The 22531-nt window shown below is 39.5% G+C and overlaps 1 protein-coding gene across 2 annotated transcripts in view; it reads left to right on the forward strand.

Annotated features, from left to right (window-relative positions):
* The first annotated feature begins 2370 nt into the window (after positions 1-2370).
* STX17 (syntaxin 17) overlaps positions 2371-22531 on the forward strand; it is a 35559-nt gene continuing 15398 nt past the window's right edge. The window contains exons 1-3 of one of the 2 annotated variants that reach the window (XM_050891875.1): positions 2371-2411; positions 9378-9559; positions 18377-18442. In XM_050891875.1, the coding sequence (XP_050747832.1) occupies positions 9437-9559; positions 18377-18442 (189 nt within the window). In that variant the 5' untranslated portion in view covers positions 2371-2411; positions 9378-9436. Of the gene's footprint in view, positions 2412-7994; positions 8205-9377; positions 9560-18376; positions 18443-22531 lie in introns of those variants that run through there. The other variant, XM_050891874.1, reaches the window with a different exon arrangement.

The following is a 22531-nucleotide window of genomic DNA, read 5'->3' on the forward strand; positions in this document are numbered from 1 at the left end:
TCATTTTTTTTAGTTTTGCTTTCAGAATTTTGTCATTTTCTGAAAGCCAGCACTGCTTCTACTCCTCCAACATCTCTAACCCAGACAAGTACTAGTACACTTATGACAAAGGTACCTCTTCACCTGCATTGGACGGTGCTTTAAAAATACCTCACATATTAACGCACATTTTCCACACCTTTCATAACTTTCTTCTGGACTCTTTCCAATATTTAACATCCCTTTGAAGTGTAAATGCCCAAACTGAATGCATTATTTTGATGACGGTTTCATCAGTTCAATAAACAGGGGTAATATCCATTCCAGTTGTATTTGATGTTCCTCTGGTCTTGCTTCAGAGTATTAGTTAGCAAAAGCTTTGTTCTGGGAGCTCATGTTCAGCCGCTTATGTACCATAATGTCCAGGTCCTCTTTAGCATTCTCTCATGCCAGTCATTCTCCCTCAGATTTCAGGTGTCGCTTTGAGGCTTTATTGTTGTACATTCAAATGTACAACCTCCAATTTGACTGTCTTCAGAGGAGTATTTTTACAAGTGAGAAGATCTTACAAAGCAATTCAAAGGAGTTTATCTAAGTGACCTGCCCTTGTCTTCATTTACAACAGCAAAGTAGTGATTTGGTATTTTTGCCTAAGTCATTTCTAATAGTACCAGGCCAAGAATAACACCACCGAAAAAGACACACTTATGACGGATCTTCACTTACAATTACTTCTCTTGAGAACTGTCAGCTGAATCACTTATTATGAACTATGCAGAATTCGTATTCCACATTGTATTTATGAGAATAGCATACCGTTCTACCTCAGATGGAAGCTCTTATATCAACATTATTACCTTTATCAACCAAACTTAAGTTCAAATGCATTTAATCAAATCTTTTTCATAAAAGTGTGTTGACTGGCATTTAATGACTGTATCCCAGATCAGCACTTCCACGATTCTGCCCCATATCCATGTCAAACTGGCTATGCTAGGCTAGCCTGTGTCATCTTCTTTACCCTTTTTAAAATATATATTCAGTGTAAGCTTTTTTTTAGCACTCTGGCATTCCTCAGTACTCCATTGCCATTCCGGCAGCTGTATTGTGAGCAACAGAACTAACGAAGACACTGGATCCTGTGCATTTCGATCCTTTAGCCCCTAAATAACCTTAATTACAATAACTACAATTTATTCTCCATTTGCCCTATGAAAATCCCATCTAGCAGTCTGGGACTATGTATACACAAAGTGGATGGCTAATTTATACACACTGATTGTCTGGCTGATTGCTGCTAACAACATTGTGTAAGAGCTGAGTTTTTTGCTTGCTGTTCCTTTGCTGAGGAAACAAATTTAGGTTTATTTCCTCACTGACATATCAATTTCCACAAAACTTATAGGACTGTAATGACTTTCTCCAAATTAGATTTGAACTGGCCAAAAAGGCATGGAATGACAGACAGATGAACAGATAACATGAATCTTGTTCAGAACATCAAAATCAACTTAAATTTGTCTTTGATACTTTGGAGATCTTAAGTCTGTTCTATTAATGCTGTTGAGTTCAGTTTAAAAATGTTAGATTTTAATAGTGGCATAACATAATTGCTCTACAGATATTGCCAGGTAGCCAGATAGTTTTTCACTTCTATTCAGAGGTGAGAAAATGATCAGAAGTGATACCAGGATGCCCTTGGAGGTTTTGCTCCACCTGTCCTACAGCTGCCGGCATGCCTGCCCGGAGCCGGTGCTGTGCCAGCCAGAGGTTGCGGTGTTGGGGTAGGATCCGATGATCAGCGTCAGGCACAAACAGGTTACGCTTATTGTCAAAATACAGGTCAGAAATATTTCCCAGATACTTATTTTCTGAATGCTGTTAGAAACAGTGGAAGTCAGCGAGGGGAGAAAGGAGCCTCACTGGCACGGCCTGATCGGCATTTGTCCCCTAGAAATCGATGCTCTGTATCCCCAGGGTCCCACCTGGCAATTTGGTATTACCTAAATTACGTGTCAAGGCAAGCAAAAATATTGGTAGTGGGGAATTTAAGAGAAGCTCTTAAAATGATGGCGGGAACCTTTGGCTCTCTTTTAGAAGAAGAAATTTAACTTTTCTCTCCCGGCGAGCCCTTATCCCTGACGCCCAGTACTCCCTCCCTGGCCGGAGCAGCTTCTCCTTTTCCTCTTCCTCCTCCTCCTCCTCCTCCGCCCCGGCCCCTTCCCGCCCCCCGACCTGCCGCCCCGCACCGAGCGTTACGGCGGGACACAAGCATGAGGAAAATCGCCCCGAGGGCGGCGAAGGGGGGGTGTGTCTGGCGGGCGGGGGCTGGGCCGCTTCCCGCCGAGGGGAAGCCCTGCGCGCCGGCTCCCGCCCAGCGTCCCGGGGCCGCCGCTGGCCGCGGTCCTCCTCTCGGCCACAGCCGCCACATGGTGAGGGGCCGCGGGCGGGGGGGCTGCCTGCGGCCGGGGGCGGCGGGAGCAGCGGGGCGCGGAGGGAGGGGGCAACGGCTTGCCCCGGCGCCGCGCTAGCAGGGCGGGCAGCCGGGGCTGGGGCGGCTGCCGGGCCGCCACCGACGGCGGCCCCGCTGCTTTCGCTTTCGCTTCCCGCGCCGGGGAGGCGAGAGGAAGGCCGGGCCGGGGCCTGGCGGGTCCCCGGCGTGCCCTGGGCTCGGTTCCTGCGGACGTGGCCGGCCGGTAGGAGCCTGCAGCGCGGCCCGTGGCGGGGAGCGGAGCACCGGGTTCCCCGCCTTCCACCCCACCGGTTCCTGCCCCTCAGCGAGTGCCGCGGCGGGCAGCCAGCCGGCGCGGCGAGCAGTGGGGCCGCCGCCCGCTCACCTCGGCTTTGCGAGCCGCGGCCCTAGGCCGGGCCCTGCTGCCGCTGGCAGGCCTGCGCCCCTCGGCCGTCTTTCTCCCGGTGCCCGGGGGCTGGCTGGCACGGCGGGGAGGGGGCTCGTCCCGCTCCCCCGCCCCTGCTCGGGTGAGGGCGGTTTCCCTTCCCACCAGCGGCCGGGTAGCCCAGGGCCGGTCAGCGCGGCGGAGTGGGTGGGGGTGTCCCAGCCGTGTGGGTGCCCCCGGGAGCGGCTAGGCCCGGAGGTCCTTCGCGGGCGGCATAGGCCAGGTCGTGGGGAGGTACAGGCTGACGTGCTGGTGGAGAGCTGAACCGAACCAGAACTTGTCATGCCAGCTTGGATTTTTTTTTTTTTTTTTTTTTTAAAGAGTAAAAGCACAGTGTGGTGAATTGTTTAGCCTGGCATTCCCCAAGCTTTTAAAAGCGTATGGAAAAAGAAACTAGTATAGTCCACTTGAAGCCTTGATATAAGACTTAAACTCTTTCTTTATTCTTATGCTTCTACTCTCTGCATGCACCCCGTGCTTTTCAGGGGCGAGATACAGGAAGGGTAGGCCTCCGTAACCTGTTGGTTGCTGGGGTGAGACCAGAGGCATAGTTCAGTAATACAGAAAAATCAGTATTAGGGCTCTGATCACAGGTTGAACTGTGTTGTGGCCTCCTATTGCAGGTGTCGGTCCACTACAGACTCACTCCACCCATTCAGTTTTGTTCAAAAAATGTTGATGTGTTAGTTATTAGGTATTTTCTGCCCTTCTGCAGCTGGCTTAAACATGTAAAACCAATACAAAACGCCTGTCATCTGCTCTGATTTTTCAAAATGCAGTCATGCACCCTTGCCTTGTCTGGATCAAGTTTGTCTTGCTGGGTGATCCACAAGCGCACAGATCTGCTAGGAACCACAGCCTGTTACGTACAGCTGCTAATTCTGGTTGTTCTGTGGGAGATCCCACATGTGCGGCTCTGTATCCCACTGAGTAGTCTCATGTCACTTTGCGAACACGCTGGGGCTGGTGACAATGCCTTATTTCAGCCTAACAAAGCTATTTTCCTTTGGTTCCTTTTACAGCCAAAGGAGAAAGATGTAATTCAGACCCAAAGTGCAATTTGGCTGTAGCCCGCCACAGGAGCGTGTTCCTCACTAACTACAGACCTCAGTCAAGTGAGCAATAGTGAATACTCTGTCACTGTAATTTGGGGCCAGTACTACTCTAAGAAGAAGTGTTTCAGGTCATGTTAGTGAGAAAGCTGTTGTAAGTCTCTGTATTCTAGCATCTGTATTCTAATTTATTTTATTTACAATGAAAAAAGGAAAAAGCTCTTTGGCCTTACAACCCTTAAAAACAAGGCATCTATGCTGGAAGTACTTTTTCTAGTGGCAGTGGTTGTCTAAAGTGTCGTAAGTGAATTAAAATCAAATACACCTGTTACATTGCATTTCCCTGGGCAAGCAGAACTCTTCAGCTTTATTCTGCATTTTTCCTACCGTATTTGAATGGAGAACACTAGGCAGTTTAACAGAAGTTCATGAGCATTACATTAGATGTGTATTAACAGGATTTACTGAAATTTATAACAGCAAGTTACAAGTATGTTACCATACATAGGAAGAATTCTACTTCTGATTGACTGCAACTATGTGACTATGTGCTTTCTATGCACCACCACATAGTAAGTGGAGATTTTGTGTTAGTGTCAGAATTAAATTCACACTTTCATTGTTTGGAATTGGATGCCTTAAGATTCTTTTACCCCTTAGAATTATTTGATTTAAGCAGTGAAATAAGATAGCATATGCTGGTTGGACCTTCAAAAGCTGAAGGAGGAAGTGATCTGTTTTTGAAAAATTTTGTTTGCTTTACATACCCATTTATTTGGTAAAGCAAAGGTCAAACCAGTGGAACTCCTCAGGTTCTTTTGCTCTGTTGCTTACAAACAAGAGCACGTGGACTAATCCTTTATGGAAGGTACACTTAAATAATTTCAAGGACGGGGTGAACAAACTGGATAAGCAATCTTCCCCTGTCTTGGGTAGTAAGAATCTTAGATGGTTTTCATATTACGTGCAGAAATCAAGTTAATGGTATTCTTCTATGCTAATTTTACTTCACAATTACAGTTTCAGTTTGGGGCCAGTCTCCATAAAACATAAATATTAAGAAGGGAGATATATGTAAATTTTGTCACCACCTAATACTTTGATAATGCTGCTACAGTATGCTTTGGATATGTCTTCTTTTTTATTAACACAGTTGACTGAAAATTATTCTGCATCTGGGTCTTGGATCACTTCTGGATAAGTGTTATTTCTGTCACTGAAATATAATTGAATTTTGGTGCATGAATCTTAAATGTTAAATTGAAAGTACTTTACTTAGAAGATAGCCTCTAACAGATCTGTAGCATCAGCATTTGAAAAGGCAAGATTCTGTAATTTCTTTGTTTATCAAAATATCTTGCGCAGTGAATATAATAAAGGACAGTTAATTACAAATGGTTTTATCAAACTTTTTTAATCACTGATTTAATAATACGGTATTCTCTTGGGCTTTTTTGCTCAAACTTGAATTTATTTTAGAGAATCAGTCATGTATTCCAGTCTCAGAGAACTCGAGATTTTGTGCTTGGGACTTGGTAAATGCGTGTAGGAAGGACTGTCCAAGCTCCTGTTCCAGTGACAGTCCTGAACAGAAGCGGTCAGAAAGGGAAGGTGATCTGTCACACAGCCGTGTGGTGTCTGAATGGCACTTTCTGAGAGAGGGCTCAGAACTTCTGGAGGTTCGTGTACATGCTGACCGCAGTTCAGATCCAAGGACAGAGACAAAATTATCCTCTCAAAAAGCTGAAGTTGAGAGCAGTGTTTTTTACTTGCCTGAGGAGAGTGGTTGATAGGCTGCACAGGGCTGCTACTCAGAGGGATCTTGACAGGGTGGAGAAATGGGCTGACAGGAACCTCATAAATTCCAGCAAAGGCAAGAAGAAAGCCCTGCATCTGGGATCGAATAGCCTGATGACTAGAACAGGATGTGGGAAGACTTGATGGAGAGCAGCCTTGCAGAAAAGGACCTGTACGTTGTGGTGGACCACATGCTGGATACGAGTCTGCGTGTGCTGTTGCACACAACCACAGGACAACCGCATTGTGGGCTGCATAAGTAAATGCAGCTGAGGGACAGCAGGTCGAGGGAGTGACTCTTCCCCTCTATTTGGTACCTGTGAGACTAGCAAGGTGGTTAGGGGGCTGGAGCACGTGATATTCAAGGAGAAACAGAGAGTGGATTTGTTCAGCCTTAAGAGAAGGTGAAGGAAGGGGAGATCTTACTGCTGTGCGTGGGAAGCTACAGAGCCAGGCTCCCCTTGGGGGGTGCATGACAATGGGATGACAGGCAATGGACACAAGCTGGTTTAGCTACAAGGAAGGTCTTTCTGTTTTGTTTGTTTGTTTTTAACCTGGAGAATGGTCAAACACTGAAGGAGGGGCCTAGTGAGCGTGTGGAGCGTCCATCCGTGGAGGTGTTAGAACTTGACTGGACAAGGGCCTGTGCAACCACATCTAATTCAGCTTGTACTGGATGGCGTATGAAAATCCCTCCCAACCTAAACTGTCCTGTTATTCTGTGATTACTCAAAAACCAGGCATTATAGCTTTAGAAAGTAATTGTTAAAGTTATGCTTAGGAAAACACAAACCCGATAAAGTATGCAAGAAACCTTAGATTTCCTTGAAGTTGTATCTGGAACGAACATATGGTCATCACAAAAAGTTGTAATGTTAATTTTATTTACCATATTATATGAACTTAAAAAGAAGTAAGACCTTGCGTATTTTCTTACTGGTAATCTATGGCTTAGAATTTTTTGTTACAAAAGCTACTATACTGTTTGAGAGAACATTAAGCAGGAGACATGATGAGAATGTAAGGAGTTTTAATATTTATTTCTTAGTTTCTCACACTTACTGTGCAGTGAATTTTAGGCAGCAGTGCCTTTAAGAGATTCGTAGACACTGCCATGAAAGCTAGTTTACTGTCTGGGAATTTTTAAGGAGAAGAAAATTACTGTCCAGAGCCCTGCATGCAGCCAGATCTTTGAATGTAAAATTGTTGCTTGTTCAGATCACCTACTCAAGACACATGGTTGTTGGTTACATTAACTCTGCTTTCACAGTGGTCCAGTTTATAAGTCATCTAAACTGTCAATTTTGACTTTTACCAATATCTAGATGTCATTAAAGTTTAAGGACAAAATTATGATGGATCTAGCTTAGTATCTGCTGTATTTCTTCCAAGACAGAATGGGCTGTGGGTTTCTGTGAGTTCACATTGTGTGGTAAGTTTGAAGAATTTGTGTCATCGCTTCTTCAAGATGATTCAGTATTAAAGAAAAGCATGACATGGCTACTAAATATCTTTAAGGAACCAATTTTTAATTAATTCTGGCTCATAAACTCGTGGATTAGTGTATAAGCTGTCAGGAAATTAAATGTGTGTTCGAAGAGGAGGTACTGCAATTTGGAGTATGATGCTTTTTGTCTTTTGCTCACTGCAAAAAAAATCTGTTCTAGGCTTAAAATGGAGTTCAATTGTGAGATATGAGTGGCTCTTTCAAAAGTGTCAGGGACTGTAGTGACCAAGGTAAAATAGAAGAACCAATGTATTTTTTATCATCTTGCATTTAAGCTGCTGTTTTTAGAATGGTAGAAAGAGTAAATAAACACAAAAGGATTAAAGTTCTTTTTACATCCCGAAAAATGCGAGGCCACCCACTGCATGTTTATTTGAAGATTTGGACGAAGAACTATTAATATTAAATGTCTTGGGTTAGAAGGGGATTTGTAAGACTGCTTGATAGTATGTCTCTATAATTTGAAGGGGGGATGATTTAGCAATGACTGCAAAGTCAGTTGATGAAATAATTTCCTTCTGAGGCTCTGAAAAAGGAAAAGGTGTATCAATGCAACCTTAAAGATTAACTTCCCCTAATTTGGTCTACTCTCGGTAAATACTCAGTTTTCTACAGTTTTCAGTTTCTTTGTTGGGTGGGATAGATAAAGGAGGAGAGTCTTCTGTAAGCATTTTGTTCTTCAGAAAAACACAACATTGTTTTATTTGCAGCTGTGTTGGAAAAGGTCAGTAATCTGGGACTCTCTTCCTGTAGAAACTCAGCTTCCCTTTGCCAGAAGTGCTTTCAGCTTTCTCACTGGCATGATGGAAGATGCTTACCACTTGGCTCCTTTGAAGATGAGGGAGCTTTGTACATATGCTCCCTGAAGCCTACAAGTGAGGGCTGTGACTGAACTTTGAGCAGTTCAGTCGAAGACCCCGTGCCATCAACTGGTGTCTGCCTTCAGGTTCTCTCTGCCTGCAGGAATCACAGGTCTCAGGAAAACCTCAACACTCTCCCTCCGCACTTTCACACCATAGTTAGGTGTGAGAAAAATGATCTCTAATTTCACTGCTAATCATATGTTTGGCTGGGTGAAAAATAGGAAAATTTTTTAACCTATTACATTCTGCTGTGCCTCCTTTGTACCAGGAGCATTATGCTAGTTTAATTATTTTAAATTAGTTTGGTTACTGGAAGAGGAAAATCAAGGAAAGCCTTCTGATGCAGTTGCTGTCATAGGACAGGTACTTTCATATAACCAAGTTAGCACGTGTCTTTTTACTGACACTTGTGACAGAACTTTCTTATATGTGTCTGCAATTCAACTTCTTGTTTTTGTTAAAAAGGAGTATACAGAAAGAAAATATCATTTAAATAACCTCTGTTTATACAGTATTAAAACTACAAAATTATCTCACAATAATTTTTTCTTTCCCCTTGTGTGCATTCAACATAATGGAATTCCTTTATATTACTCATATGCTCTGTAGATAAATGGTATCATACACAGTTCTACATATCTTTCTTCTAGAGAAGTGAAACTCCAAAGTTATGTTTTATGCATATGCAGGGAACAGAATTCAGGCTGCTTATGTACCTACCGGTCCTGCAAATATTTCAGCAACCTGTTTAAACCCCTTGTTAGGTGATGCCTTAGTCATTTTCAGTAGGGGACAAATACAATTTGGAGTGCAAATTTTCATTCAGGAGCTCTTAATCTGTCTAGGAAATGGACTTCCAAAATTAATTTTATTCTGGTGTCTTTTCAGTACGTTTTACAATTTTTAAGATGATTCAGAATGTAAATTGGCAAAACTTGAACTCTGATCAAGCAAAGCATCTGATTGGAAGATTTTCTCAAAGGCTTCCATCTATCGTTGTGTGCTACAAAGCATGTTTGCATATGCCTTAATTATTTAGCTATTTTTTTGGTTAGTGTTAAGTTTTATCTATGAAAAATGATCCCCAAAGCATGCAAATCAATGGAAACAATAAATTTAAATGGAAATACAGTATCCAGATTTTAAGTAGTTAATACTGCTCAAATGTGGTTTTGAAATAGATGTGATTATTGGAAAGACTGGTTTACCTTATTTTGCTTTCTTTTAAAAAGTGATTCTAAATTACTACATTTTTGTAAGCCTGTAATTCTTTGGTTTTTAGGGGTTTCTACCGTGGTGAAGGTATACTGGACAAGTGTTGACCTGAAAGCTGCTTTTAGGATGTCTGAAGATGATGAAAAAGTTAGACTCCGTCGAATTGAACCTGCCATTCAGAAATTCATTAAAGTGGCAATTCCAACAGATTTGGAAAGGTTAAGAAAACACCAAATAAATATTGAGAAGGTTAGTGTTCACTTTTTACTAATGTAGTTCTTTTACAGTATAGAAGCAGTCATGCTGGAAGATTATATAGGTATTTCGATGAAAAGTTGATTATGAAATGCTTTAATTCAAATTTGGCTAAAAATGAAACTTCTATATTGTCTCGTAGTTCAGTGTGTAAAAGGCCTTTACATTTGTAGTAACTAGTTAATCTACAGCATGAGAAACATTACTGTTCTGTGTTAAAAAGTTATTGTAAGGAAAGCAGCCTAATGTTCTTACTTTATTTTTAAGTCACAGTGGTTTGCTGCCAGCTATTCTGAGTAACTTACTGTTTATATCCATCTTTTTCTCTACATATTTTTTAAACTGAGTTGAGAGAAATAGAGAGATTGAATTATTTAAGTAAATAGAAAAAGAATTGTATCAAAATTGTAGCATGTTTATATGCTTCTTGTTGACATTAGCTCACACTTGACAGTGAAACTGAATATGCTTCCAGGAAGTTAAATTCTTGCATACGCTGTGGCAGTGCCTGTACTGGTAAAATAAACATGCCCAGGACAGTTGTCTGGCGTGAAATAGCCTATGTCCATATTATTAAATCCTCATATTCTGCAGAACAGGGTGGCTGCATCCACATTGCTAATGGAGAATAGCCTCTGTTCCATGTTTATAAGCCATTCTCAGGAACTCTTTATGTGAGAGAGCTGTTTGGCATGGCCAGGGACAGTTCTAACAATTTAACAGCACAGATGACCAGATTTCAGACTTGAAACGTTCTCAGTCTCTGTTTATTAGTATAGATATAGCCTGTGGAAACAGAGAAATTGATTTGTTGAGGAAGGTGGTAAGAGATTTACTAAAACAGGTGACACCAAAAAAAAAAAGGGAGAGAGTGACTCAGAAACACACAGTCATAATATCAACATTGCGATGGAAGTTTTGAAATGACCATACAAGACATATTTGTTTAGAAAAGATTATACTTACCACCACAGAAAAATCAGTGACAGTGAGTGTCTGCAGTTCTGCACGTTTCTGAAAAATCATACATTATATTAATTTGACTAGGCTTATTCACAATGTATAAAATCAAATGCGTATGTAAATCTGGATGGTGTAGGAAAACCATTTACATTTTTTAACACCTTGGGAAGGAATGAAGAAATTGGAAGAAAATAAGTGAACATGATTTTGATTTCCTGAAAGGTGTGGTCTGAGGAGTGCATATAATGTATTGTTGAAACTGTTTTGCATTTTGCTGCTGTCACTTGTTCACAACTTTTACCATAACTTTACTGTAACTTTATGTTGTGGTTTAACCGCCGCCAGTAACTAAGTGTCACGCAGGAAAGCAGGGCTCCATCACGCGTAATGGTTACTTGGGAAGACAAACGCCATCATTCCGAATGTCCCCTCCTTCCTTCTCCTTCCCCCAGCTTCATATGCTGAGCCTGACTCCATATGGTATGGAATATCCCTTTGGTCAGTTGGGGTCAGCTGTCCGGCTGTGTCCCTTCCCAACTTCTTGTGCCCCCCCAGCCTCCTCGCTGGTGGGGTGGTGTGAGAAGCAGAAAAGGCCTTGACTCTGTGTAAGCACTGCTCAGCAGTAACGAAAACATCCCTGTATTATCAACGCTGTTTTCAGTACAAATCCAAAACGTAGCCCATACTAGCTACTACAAAGAAAATTAACTCTATCCCAGCCAAACCAGCACACTTTACCAAGTGGGTAACCTTTTGGATTAACTTTTCCATGCCAGGTTTCTGCCTCGAGTAGTTTGGGGATGGGGGAGGGGGAAAATAAATCCATGTGTTTGTTTCTGAGAACATAGTCAGGAAATAACGTGTTGTTCAAGTGATAGTAATTTCTTTTAATAAGAAATGCTTAGCTTAAGTGATAGTAAGTGATAGCTTAGTGATAATTCCTTTTCAAAGCAGTGACGTGTTGGAACACTTGAGATATTTTTGTGGGGTGGTCTTTGTCTGGACTGTATATTTTCCTGTGCCTCTCAAAATCTACCGTTTTTTGGCCAACAGGTACGATTCTGAAAAAAAAGTTGTTTGCAGTTACTCAGTAGATACTGGTTGAACTTCACCAGCTGAAGATTGCTAAAGATTTACCCAACACTAAGGCATGCTTCTGTGCTTAGAAATTAGCAGAACTCATTCCTGGAGTTGCTAATTTGATTGATCCTGAATCTGAGAATGAAAACAGGGAGATGATTTTGCTGTGTTCCCACTGTCTCATCCTCTTACTTTCCCTTACTTGTGTGCAAGAGGAAGCTCTTCCTGGCTCACGTAAATAAGGGATAAAGAATTGGGTGGAAGGAGCTTGTGAAGAAGTACCTCAGATGGGAGGTGAAAGTGCAGAAATGGTGGCTGATCATGGGACGAGATTAAAACTGGGATAGAGGAAGACCTGGGGCTGCTGGGAATAATGATGGGAGATAATCATTTAACTCTTTCCTGGTAGGGGTGTAATAAGGATACAATAAGGATATGAACTGCAATATTCACAAACTGAGAAGTGTATTAGTATAATATTTGCCTGAAGCAATAACTTCTGAATGAGATGACCTATTTTTTCAGTCACAGCATGTTGTTTACTCTTTGTTATTCCATATTTGTATAATTCATTACATTTCCTAGATACCAGCTGATTGAGCATTTTCTTGCCTTGGAATTGGCCAGTTTGCAGCAGCCCCATTCTCTAGTGGCCAGGAGCAGCTTTCTGTTCTCCAGCTTCTCCCACAAAGAACAGTTAATTGAGTTACTTTGCATTGTAGCCAGAGTACAGAGGAGTCAGTATTAGCTTGCTCTTGGGTGAAATGACGGGGAGCAAGGAGCCTTGACTGTTAAATTGCCCTGGGGAGGTGTACAGCCTCCAGGGATCAGTGCATACGGCTTAGTGTGCATGGCCTGTACCTGGCAGTGGCCACAGAGCTAGCTAAGGGCAACTAGTGAAGAATAATGCGGAATAGGACAGGATTCAGAGGTGGCAGGAGGAGAGCATCATAATAATAGCTTTTCCATGCAAGCTGTTTCATTCAAATAGAGACGATCTTGGTAGCTAGGTTGTTCCCTTCTTTCTCTAACCAGAAGTTGCACAACTGCTCATGGAAGCAACATGCATTTGCCATAATCCACCAAGAGGTATTTCTTGGTTGCAGAGAGGTAGAGTTTTTGGTCCATAGTTGGCTTATGTTAAAATTACATTAAAAATTATATCTTCAGGGCAGCACTCCAGTTAACACCAACAGCATCAATGATTGTAGAGCAGTGAGGCATACCATTCTTCAGAGTCTTGAGGAAGGCATCCAGAAATGAAGGGATGCCATTAATAAATACCCGCAAAAGAGTGGCATAAAAGCTACAGCCTTACCTGAGAGGAACAAACGGGTGGTCACTGGAAAAAGGTAGTCTGTTGATGGGAGGGGAGAGCTGACCTGCCAGTACAGAATGGGAAGTGATTAGCAGGGCACATTAGTGGTACAGAAATGGTTTTGTTGCACTTTGAAGGTAAAGATAAGCTTTTGATGTGTGTAAGGTAGTAATTAGGGAGAGACGATGGAGGGGATGGGCATAACTGTTACGCTGCTTGATTTTTTTTTTTTTGGAAGAGTATTACTTTGTACAGCTAAATAGATTCTTCGCTAAGTATTGTCCATGTATGTAAAACCTCCCTCATTTAGAATATATAAACACCCTATCAAGAAGCTTCAAAAGGCATTGGGTGCTGCAATGAGAAACAGAGACATGATCAGTTATTACCCTGTGTAGTACTTACCAGTGTGAGAGACGATCTTGGGAATTACTGTGTTTTGCAGAACCTGGTCAGTGAGGAGGGGTAGCCAGTTACTGGTTGATCCTGCTGAAAATCTTTTGTGTAGTTAGACAAAGAATAATTACGCTGTATCTAGCCAGATAGTGTTACCATGGTGTTAGGGAAGGGGTGAAATACGTTCCATTTAATTCAGCCATGTGTTGGTCAACTGAAGTTTTTATTGGCCCAGCAACTCATTTGTGTCAAGCATTCCTGTTTTGCAGACAGAAGGGGGGATCGTTGCAAGAATAGTTTTCTGTGTCTAGAAGAAGATGCAGAAAATATTAGCACTCAGGATAAAATGAGTCTTTAGGTTAGTTCTGATCTAACACTTCGTTCAAAGCATTGTCAGAGAAACTCATGCTTAGCCAGAGTTTTAATTATAGGCAATTACTGACTGCAGTGTTTCTGTGATGGCATTCAGTGACCACATTGAAATACGAGGATGCTTTATTGAGCAGTTGAATTTTATATTTTGAATGTAAAAATCTGATGCAATCTAAAAGTATCTGGTTTGGACATTTCTTGAGATTTTCAGATTGTTGATGGTATCAGTGTGAATGATCTGTTCAGTCAACATAATAAAATTTGCATATCAGAAAAATCCTTAAATAATTGTAAACATAGTTCTTAAAATTAAAGTGTTAACTGCACTTCCTCTAGAACAACACTTTTATGAAAGCAAAAAGTAGTAGCAACGTTTAGTATAGATTTCTCTTTCTGATTTCAGAATACTATTAAAAATTTCTGCATCCCTAGACAGTATAAATCCTGGCAGATTTGATATTTGAATTAGTAATTAATAGAATTATTAGAAACAAGTAACTATGGATAAAACCTTTAAATAAACAATTGTAACTATTTTTTTTTTTTTTTTTTTTTTTTTTTTTTTTTTTTTTTTTTTTTTTTTTTTTTTTTTTTTTTTTTTTTTTTTTTCAGCAAGGTGAGCAGAGCTGAAAACAAATAAAATGCAAAGCTTTTATATTTTTTTTTTTTTTTTTTTTCTTTTTTTTTTTTTTTTTTTTTTTTTTTTTTTTTTTTTTTTTTTTTTTTTTTTTTTTTTTTTTTTTTTTTTTTTTTTTTTTTTCTATCAGGGTGGGGAGTGAGCGGCGGTGGTGTGTGCGCTGGGTAAAACAATATCAGAAGGTATTCAGCAGTACTGAAGACTTCAGAACTTCTGTGTATTGACAAAAAATATGACACAAACATTTATGAGAAGTAATACATCTGAGTATAAAGATAGTCCCTAAATGCCAGATTGTTTAAAAAGTCCATGTTCAGTGTAATGTTCCTAAAATTTGAAACTTTCTCTCTTTTAAAAAAAAAAAAAACAAACCCAAACCTTTTCTGGCTGTAAGAACTATAAATATCCCAAAGTTTACTCTATTGATAGATTTATGAAAGGTGAGAATAAAAATATGGCAAATCAGAATTTGAAATCCTCACTAGATAGTTTTAGATTATCAGAACACTAGCGATAGTTTGGTTGAAGTACTTCCATGATAATTTGCATTTTATATCTTTTATATGCATTTTAGCCATAATGAATGTGTTACAGTACTTTTATGAGCTGTCAGCATCAGCAGCTTAAATGGTTTTCTCTAAAATACTTTTGTAAAATTAACTTTCAGCCATGTGAACCAAACATCCCTAGAGGTACAAGGATAATTTTGTAAAATCTGATCCTGTTTATTTTACAGGCTACTTTTAAGCAAAAATCACTAATTATGTCAAATTGCTTAGAGCAGCAACATTATTTACTTATGATGAAGCCAATATCTCTAACCTCATTTCATGAATATTGATTTAAACCTTAGGTTCCAGAGATAGTCCAAACAATTAATCTACTAAATCACTGTTTGAAGAAACTATAAAATCAATATATAATGAAATTTGACCTTGAGTACACCTTTTCAGAGGAAGTGGCTACCATAAATCCATTGTCATTGCTTCTCAACTATTTGAGAGTCCAACTTTCCATATGACAGTTTCTAAAGACTTGAAAATTACATCCTTAAGAAATCAGTTCTCTGTACTTGTTTTTTTTTTTTCTTTTTTTCTTTCCATGTTTTCCGCAAAGAGTTCTTGTTTTCTAAAGCACATTCCATGGATTGGATGGCCTTCACCCCAAAAGAGGGAATAAAATGCATGATAATCCAAAAGAGTTACAACTTTCTGTTAGCCTCTGTTAGATGAAAGCAATTGTCATGGTACTACAGGACGGTGGAGACTTTGGCATGCTGCCCTAAACTTTGTTAGTGATATGCAACAATCCTTAAAAAAAAAGTGCTGTAAAACATGGCATCCTTTTCTCTGTTGCTGTCAGTTTTTATTTCATTTCCTGTGACTGTGCCAAAGTTAAAAGATGTGTGCGAAACACTTTTTACCTTTGGCTGGGGACCATTGTTGTGGTGGGAAGATACATAAAGGTGACACAAAATGAGAAATTGAGATATCTGAGTCTTACTGCAGTCTTCATCAGAGTGTATACATTTGTATAAGACATTTATTGTAGAGCTTTTAGAAATGTTGGTGAGCACTATGCGCTACAAAAATGAATGCAGAGGATATTATGAAAAGCTTTGAGTTCTCTCCATGTCCACTGGATACTTTCAAGGAGAAATGGAAGGGATCCAAAGCATAAGCATGAAGGTTTCTTTCTAAAGAGAGCTCTCAAAAGAGAATAGGACAAAGAGGAAAAGAGATTGAGTGTCTAAGAGTAACCTTATGTTTTGTATTTCTGATGTGGAATACAAACTATTTGGCTATAGCACAATTAGGATTAAATATCACAGAATCATGGAACCACAGAGTGGTTTGGATTGGAAGGGACCTTTAAAGACCGTCTAGTCCAACCCCCCTGCACTGGGCAGGGGTATCTTCCACTAGATCAGATTGCTCAAAGCTCCCTCCAACCTGACCTTGAACACTTCCAGGGATGGGGCATCCACAACTTCTCTGGGCAACCTGTTCCAGTGTCTCACCACTCTCATTGTAAAAAATTTCTTTACATCCAGTCTAAACTTACCCTCTTTCAGTTGAAAACTGTTGCCCCTTGTCCTGTCACTGCAGGCCTTAGTAAAAAGTCTCTTTCTTCTAAGCCCTCTTTATATATTGTAAGGGTGCAATCAGGTCTCCCTGGAGCCTTCTCTTCTCCAGGCTGAAAAATCCCAACTCTCTCAGCCTTTCTTCACAGGAGAGGTGTTCCAGCCCTCTGACCATTTTTGTGGCCCTCCTCTGGACCTGCTCTAACAGGTTAGGATTCCATAGGTGCTTTTACTTCATGGACCTCTCTTAGTTTTACATGTATTTGTTAATGATAAATAATGTCAATACCATCTCTTCTCAAGGTTTGCTGTCCTTGAGTACCCCAGAGTGAACATTGCCCAGGAGTATGGCCTACTTTGTGTTAGATGACAAAGAGAAGTCAACAAGGAGGAATTCTCTGACCACATGAATGTCATTGCTCTGGGTGTATTAAGTCATTGGATTCTTTGAGGTCATCACTAGCATACTAGGAATTTTTAAGCAAAGTAATAAAACTTCTAAATATATAAAGCAGATAAATATGCTGAGCATTTCTAGTGGAAATTATAAAGAGCAATAAAAGTTTCCTGAGGAATTCTTCCTGTTGTTCTTAACTGGAAAACAGAATTTTTTATTATTCGGTATGTGGACAATATATTACCTTTCAATTTCAACTGACTGTAATTTTTCCTCAAACCCCTTCTGTTCCACCCTCAGAAATTCCTGTTTCAGTACTCTTTCAGGGATTACTGAATTGGAAGATCTACTGTTGACACAGATTTTTTTTGTCCATTTTATTTTAAAGAACAATGGTAGTTATTTTAATGGCATAATAATTTATGCAGAAGTTGCTAGTTTCCTAGAAAAATCACTTTAATCTGACTTAATTGAACACTAAGGCTTTTCTTTTCCATAGCACTACAAAATCCTAACATGAAAGAACTTTTTTCTCTGAAGATAAGAAGTAACTTCAGATTTCTCGTTGTATTTTAGGAAGCTGAGTAACTTGTAATCCTTATTGCTGTTGCCTCTAAAATTATGAAACGAATTAAGGAAAGATGTAGGCTGTAGATAAAGTTTTTTATTGGTAACAAAGCATATTAAGAAATTGAGGAATTAAACTTAACATAAAAATACCTCACAAATCATGGTAAATATTTTGTCTTGTTATTTAAACAATTACAAAGAATGTTCTAATGTTGTCTAGTATTGTAAATGCATTCTTTGATGGTTTCAGCACTTATTCCAGGAATCACAGCTGCTACTTCTATTATTTTACTACTCTCTTTCATGATAATATCTCTGTATTATTTATGTCAACTGCCAATAGCAGGGATTGATTTATTTTAATGATGAAAAGGTTTATATGTGATGATATGCAGTTCCTTTGCAAAACTTGCTCTCTGCTAATGGAATAATTACTCTGGTCTCTGTCCCGTGGAAAGTGCTGTATGGATAGTTTTCCACTGAAGTTAGTGAAGCCTCATGCAGGTGCCAAATCTGCCCTGGTGGTTCTCCTAACTGTGTTTGTAACTATATAGAAATGGTAAATGTAAATGTAGACAGTAGTGTTGTGTAATGAATGCAATTTTCATTGTAAATAATACCAGATACCTTGTTGTCCTATATGACCAGTACTGATTATTCCCTATTCTGTTTGTTTTTCCTTCTTCTGCCCTTCGTTTTACTGACCACCAAGTGATTTATGCCACAGCAGTATCAGGATGCTGCCATATCTCTTTGTTGTTAAAAACTGATGCTGAAACCCTGGTTATCTGCAATTCAGTAAAATACATTATACAAATTAATCACAAAATACATTGCCATTTACCTCTCTAATTTTGCAGTGGAAATGCCTATGACTCAGCTTCTTTACTGTCAATTTTGGAAAATTAAAGTGATTATTTACTGAAGGTTCCTTTTTTCTGCATAACCAGTTGGTAAAAATAGCAATTATATGGAGTATGTTTCCTTTATTTTAGTATCAGAGATGCAGGCTCTGGGACAGATTGCACGAAGAGCACATTAACGCAGGACGAACAGTTCAGGTAAGGATATTAAAATGACTGTGATATTAATGGAATTAAATTACATACATAGCACTGGTTACCTCAGGGATGGATCTTCAGAGACGTATATTTGACAGGTGGATTTGACAAGTACATGGTATTGCTTTACTTCATTTAAAAGGTAGGGATTTCCTAATTGTGTCCTATGAGGAAAATACAGTCAGAAGTGTTTCAGGATTGTTGAACAAACAAAAGTTTGGAGACTCTCTGGTCTTTTGCAAACTATCCTCTTGCATTACTAAATTAGAAGACAGGAATTGCAATAAGAGATACCATTAATTTTAAAGCATGGTTTCAGACCAAACACAGAACATCTGGACTACTAGTTTAGTGTGCACATCTCTTGTTAGATGCATAATACCATCCAAGGAGGAAATACCAGACACATTTGTCAGCATGGCATCATCTCAGTGACTTCATGCATAGTCACCCATAACTCAGCACACAGGGAATCTCACATCTGTTTCTAAAAAAATGCATGTCTTGATGAAAATGATGCAAAAGCTAATGCCAAACATCAGCCTTCACACTGCTAAATAGCACACAGCCAAAGATGATTATCAATGCAGAAAAACACAAAGACCAGATCTGCACTGCAAAGTTTGCTGACACAGATATAGCAGCTAGTGGTTATAACATGCTGTACTGGCAAAATTCGGGGTACAGATGTATCTTTGACAGCAGGAGAGGCATCTTGTGTTGGCTTCATAGATGATGTTCAGAGGGAGGGACATGACTTTTTTACTGGAACAAACCTTTTGTGACCTATGCTGCATCTAGACAAGCAGGCTTTGCCATCAGGGGTAGCACAGTCCTAAACCACTGTATTTCATCATTCAAATACTGTAAATTCCCGTGTTTGTTGCAATGCCTTACTGACTCCTGTGGGAAATTAGACCAGACTAAAAATGGAAAAAAAAAAACCAAACCCAAGCTCAGAAGAACTTAAACCTGATTGAACAGCAGTATTAGACAGTAGGCAGAGCTGGAGTTATGTTTCTTTTTTGAGGAATGGAAGGTGTAATGAGCTTTTTTAGTGTAGATGATAAGTTATATATGAAATCCACTTGATTTTTCTGTTATTTGGAGGTTTGAATGTTTATTTTGATTTTTCACCAAGTATTTTTGAAATGTGAATATAAGTTTATTCTTAATATCGAAAGAGTCTTCCAAAGGTGGAAGTCCTATTAAAACAATGGCATTCTAACAGGTGTGGTGTAGTAAGCACATGTTTGCTTATGTCCATGCTCTAATCTATTTTCACATCTGAGGGGTAGGAAAGGCTTCTCTTTGGAACTCTTTATTGTCAGTATCATTTGTTTAGCAAGACAAAATCTATCAATAATTAGAGAAAAAGTAATCATGTTGAAGATGATGTTTTTAAATACATTAAGTGCTTTAGTAATAAAATCTCATATTTGTCTCTAGAAACATTTATATTTGTCTTGAACCTAAAGCCTGCCATTTTCACTTTCAGCCAAAATAAGTTTTCTTATGTTTTATTTAATGCTCATTGCTTTTAGATCTGCATACAAGTTGTGCATTAAAGTGGTTCACATTCTGATACCCAGAGAGCAGAATAAGTATCTGGGTCCATGCAAGAAGAGTAGACTAGCTCTTTGTTTTAATTAAATAGTTAGGAGTCTGGAGTACTTGATAATAAATTATATGACATGTAGAATGTGTTTGCTGTAAGCTGTTTAAATGTTTACCAATGGACTTGTGATCTGTTTGTTTGCGAAGAAATCAGATTAATTATTGTGATACCAAATGTTCTCTGCAGCACACACTTTGCTCTCAGAATTAGATGTTGTAAAAATACATTAGGAATCCCTAAGTCAATATTGACCCAAGGCATCCGCCACAGGTTTTAGACAAATATATGCACAGCCACTCTACATCTAATCCATGTGCACATAATTAGCCATTTTTCTGAATTTTCAGTTTACCCAGAATAATTACTTCTGTTGTACTTTTGCTAATGGTCAAAATTATAATAGAAGTATAGATGAGCATAAATGTATACCCCTTATTTCTGGTGACTGGGTGCAACATTGAAAACTTAAACTTAAAAAGGGAAGTGAAGAAACTGGGGAAATCTTTGTATAAGGCATGATGACACCCTTTCAAAAATACTGAGAAAATAGCTCTTGTATGCCATGTATTAGTTTTCACAAATGTGCTCTTGTAGATTTTTATTTTTAGGGATGGTCCCTGGACTTTAAAATGTTAGGGCCTGAATAAATATACAGTTTTGCTAGGTGTTGCCCACATATATGCTGACTGCACCATACAATTAGTTAATTATTGCAAGATTTAAACTAATTTCAATGAAATGGCAGTATGTTGTTGTAACACCTAAGGACTGCCTTGATCATATTCATAGTGCGAGGAAGAAAAATGCTGCAGTTACTAGAGAGGATATAAGACATTGAACAAAAAAAGGAAAAATACTGTGGGTGAATGATCTGGCTTTAGTCTTTATTCAGCCCACAAAAGGAGACTCTGTTCTGCAAAGCATACCTAGGCAGACGTAGTCTTTCCACTCTGTTGCTCTAACCTGGAAAGCTACTTGAAAAATGCTGATCTTTTTTTTTTTTTTTTTTTTTTTTTTTTACTTTTATGATTTCCATTTCAACTGAAAATGGTTTACAAGTAAAAGATGGTTTTTAGGCAGTGCTCTTTTGCATAAATCTTCAAAGCTTAGTTGTATGGCTCATGTCATCTGTACCATCTTTAAAAATATGCAGGGTTGAAATTAAGTATCTTTCTGGAATACTACACAAATTTACTGGGAGAGCATGAGAAGCAGGGTAGATGAGTTTATTGCTGCAGGAGATTGTTTACGGTATCAATGAAGGGTCATTTAAAATCAGCTCACTATTGCAGCCTGTGGCCATCTATAGGGTAAATATATCCTTAAACTCAGAGTTTCTTTGACATATGCCAAGAAATTTGTAACATATATCCTTTATTACATTGCTTTGAACAAAATCCAGAGAAGATAAGCGAAGATAATATTACATTTGCACAGCTAAGCTACTGCAATACTTTCTTAAAAATCATATTTATGTTTGAGAGGGTTTAAGGTGGTGGGTTTGTTTGGAGGTGCTATTTACTTCTCAATTTAAAACAACAACATGCAGAATGGAGGGAGAGTTGACAGTGATTAACGCACAGAAGACAGGAGATGAAGAAAAAATGGGACTGATTTGTTGGACATGACAGATCCTGTGTCATCCATGTACTATTTCAGCATAAAAAGTTTAAACTATTGGAAAATGTATATGACATTACATTTGATGATAATACAACCAGGAAGAAGAAAAAGAGAATGATGGTGGCAGAGATTGAGTGTGATAATGGCATGACCACCATGATTCAGTTAGCTGGTAGTGTTAGGAGCAGTATAGGCTGATGGGGGCAGAGTAAGTGAAGTGCTGGAGTTTCTGAGCACTCTGGGAACATCAGTTTTGCCAGGGACGCGTGGATGAAGCAGATACTTACACTGTGATTTTCAGGTAGCTGTTGCTGCGGGCCCAGATAGAACTTTAGATGTTTCCATAACTGGTAGAGATATCAGATGTTACATGGAAATAACCCTACAGCTCAAGTCCCTGCTGCCTTTTCAAGGGTTTTGGTCCCATCTCAGCCCTTTGACATTTGTACAAGGTGGAGCCATGCAGACCTGGTGTTTATCCTGGTGCCCGGGGGCCTCACGTTGGGTCAGTACTGAAGCACTGAGGTGCCCTTATGCTCTTTGTTACTACCTCTTTTCCTTGTGGTGTTATGTGTCCTTAACAGCATGCTGTGGCAGCGCAGCCCAAGCTCTCTGCCATGGTACGGTACTGAAGGTTGCTGTGTGCATTTGCCTGCAGTTGAATAGGAATTCCATTATTTCCTTCTTTGTTGTCATCCGTTACTTTTTCTCAATTGTAATGGAATAGTTGCACACAAGAGACAGGTGTGGCGGGTATAACATTGGTGGTGATGTTCACGAGTGTTACGTATTTGAGTGTGAAGTGATGGTATTTTAAGGCCGCCTACAGTAAGCCTATGGAAACACAG

Source organism: Gymnogyps californianus, chromosome 2 (genome assembly GCF_018139145.2).
Source record: "Gymnogyps californianus isolate 813 chromosome 2, ASM1813914v2, whole genome shotgun sequence".
Lineage (NCBI taxonomy): Eukaryota > Metazoa > Chordata > Aves > Accipitriformes > Cathartidae > Gymnogyps > Gymnogyps californianus.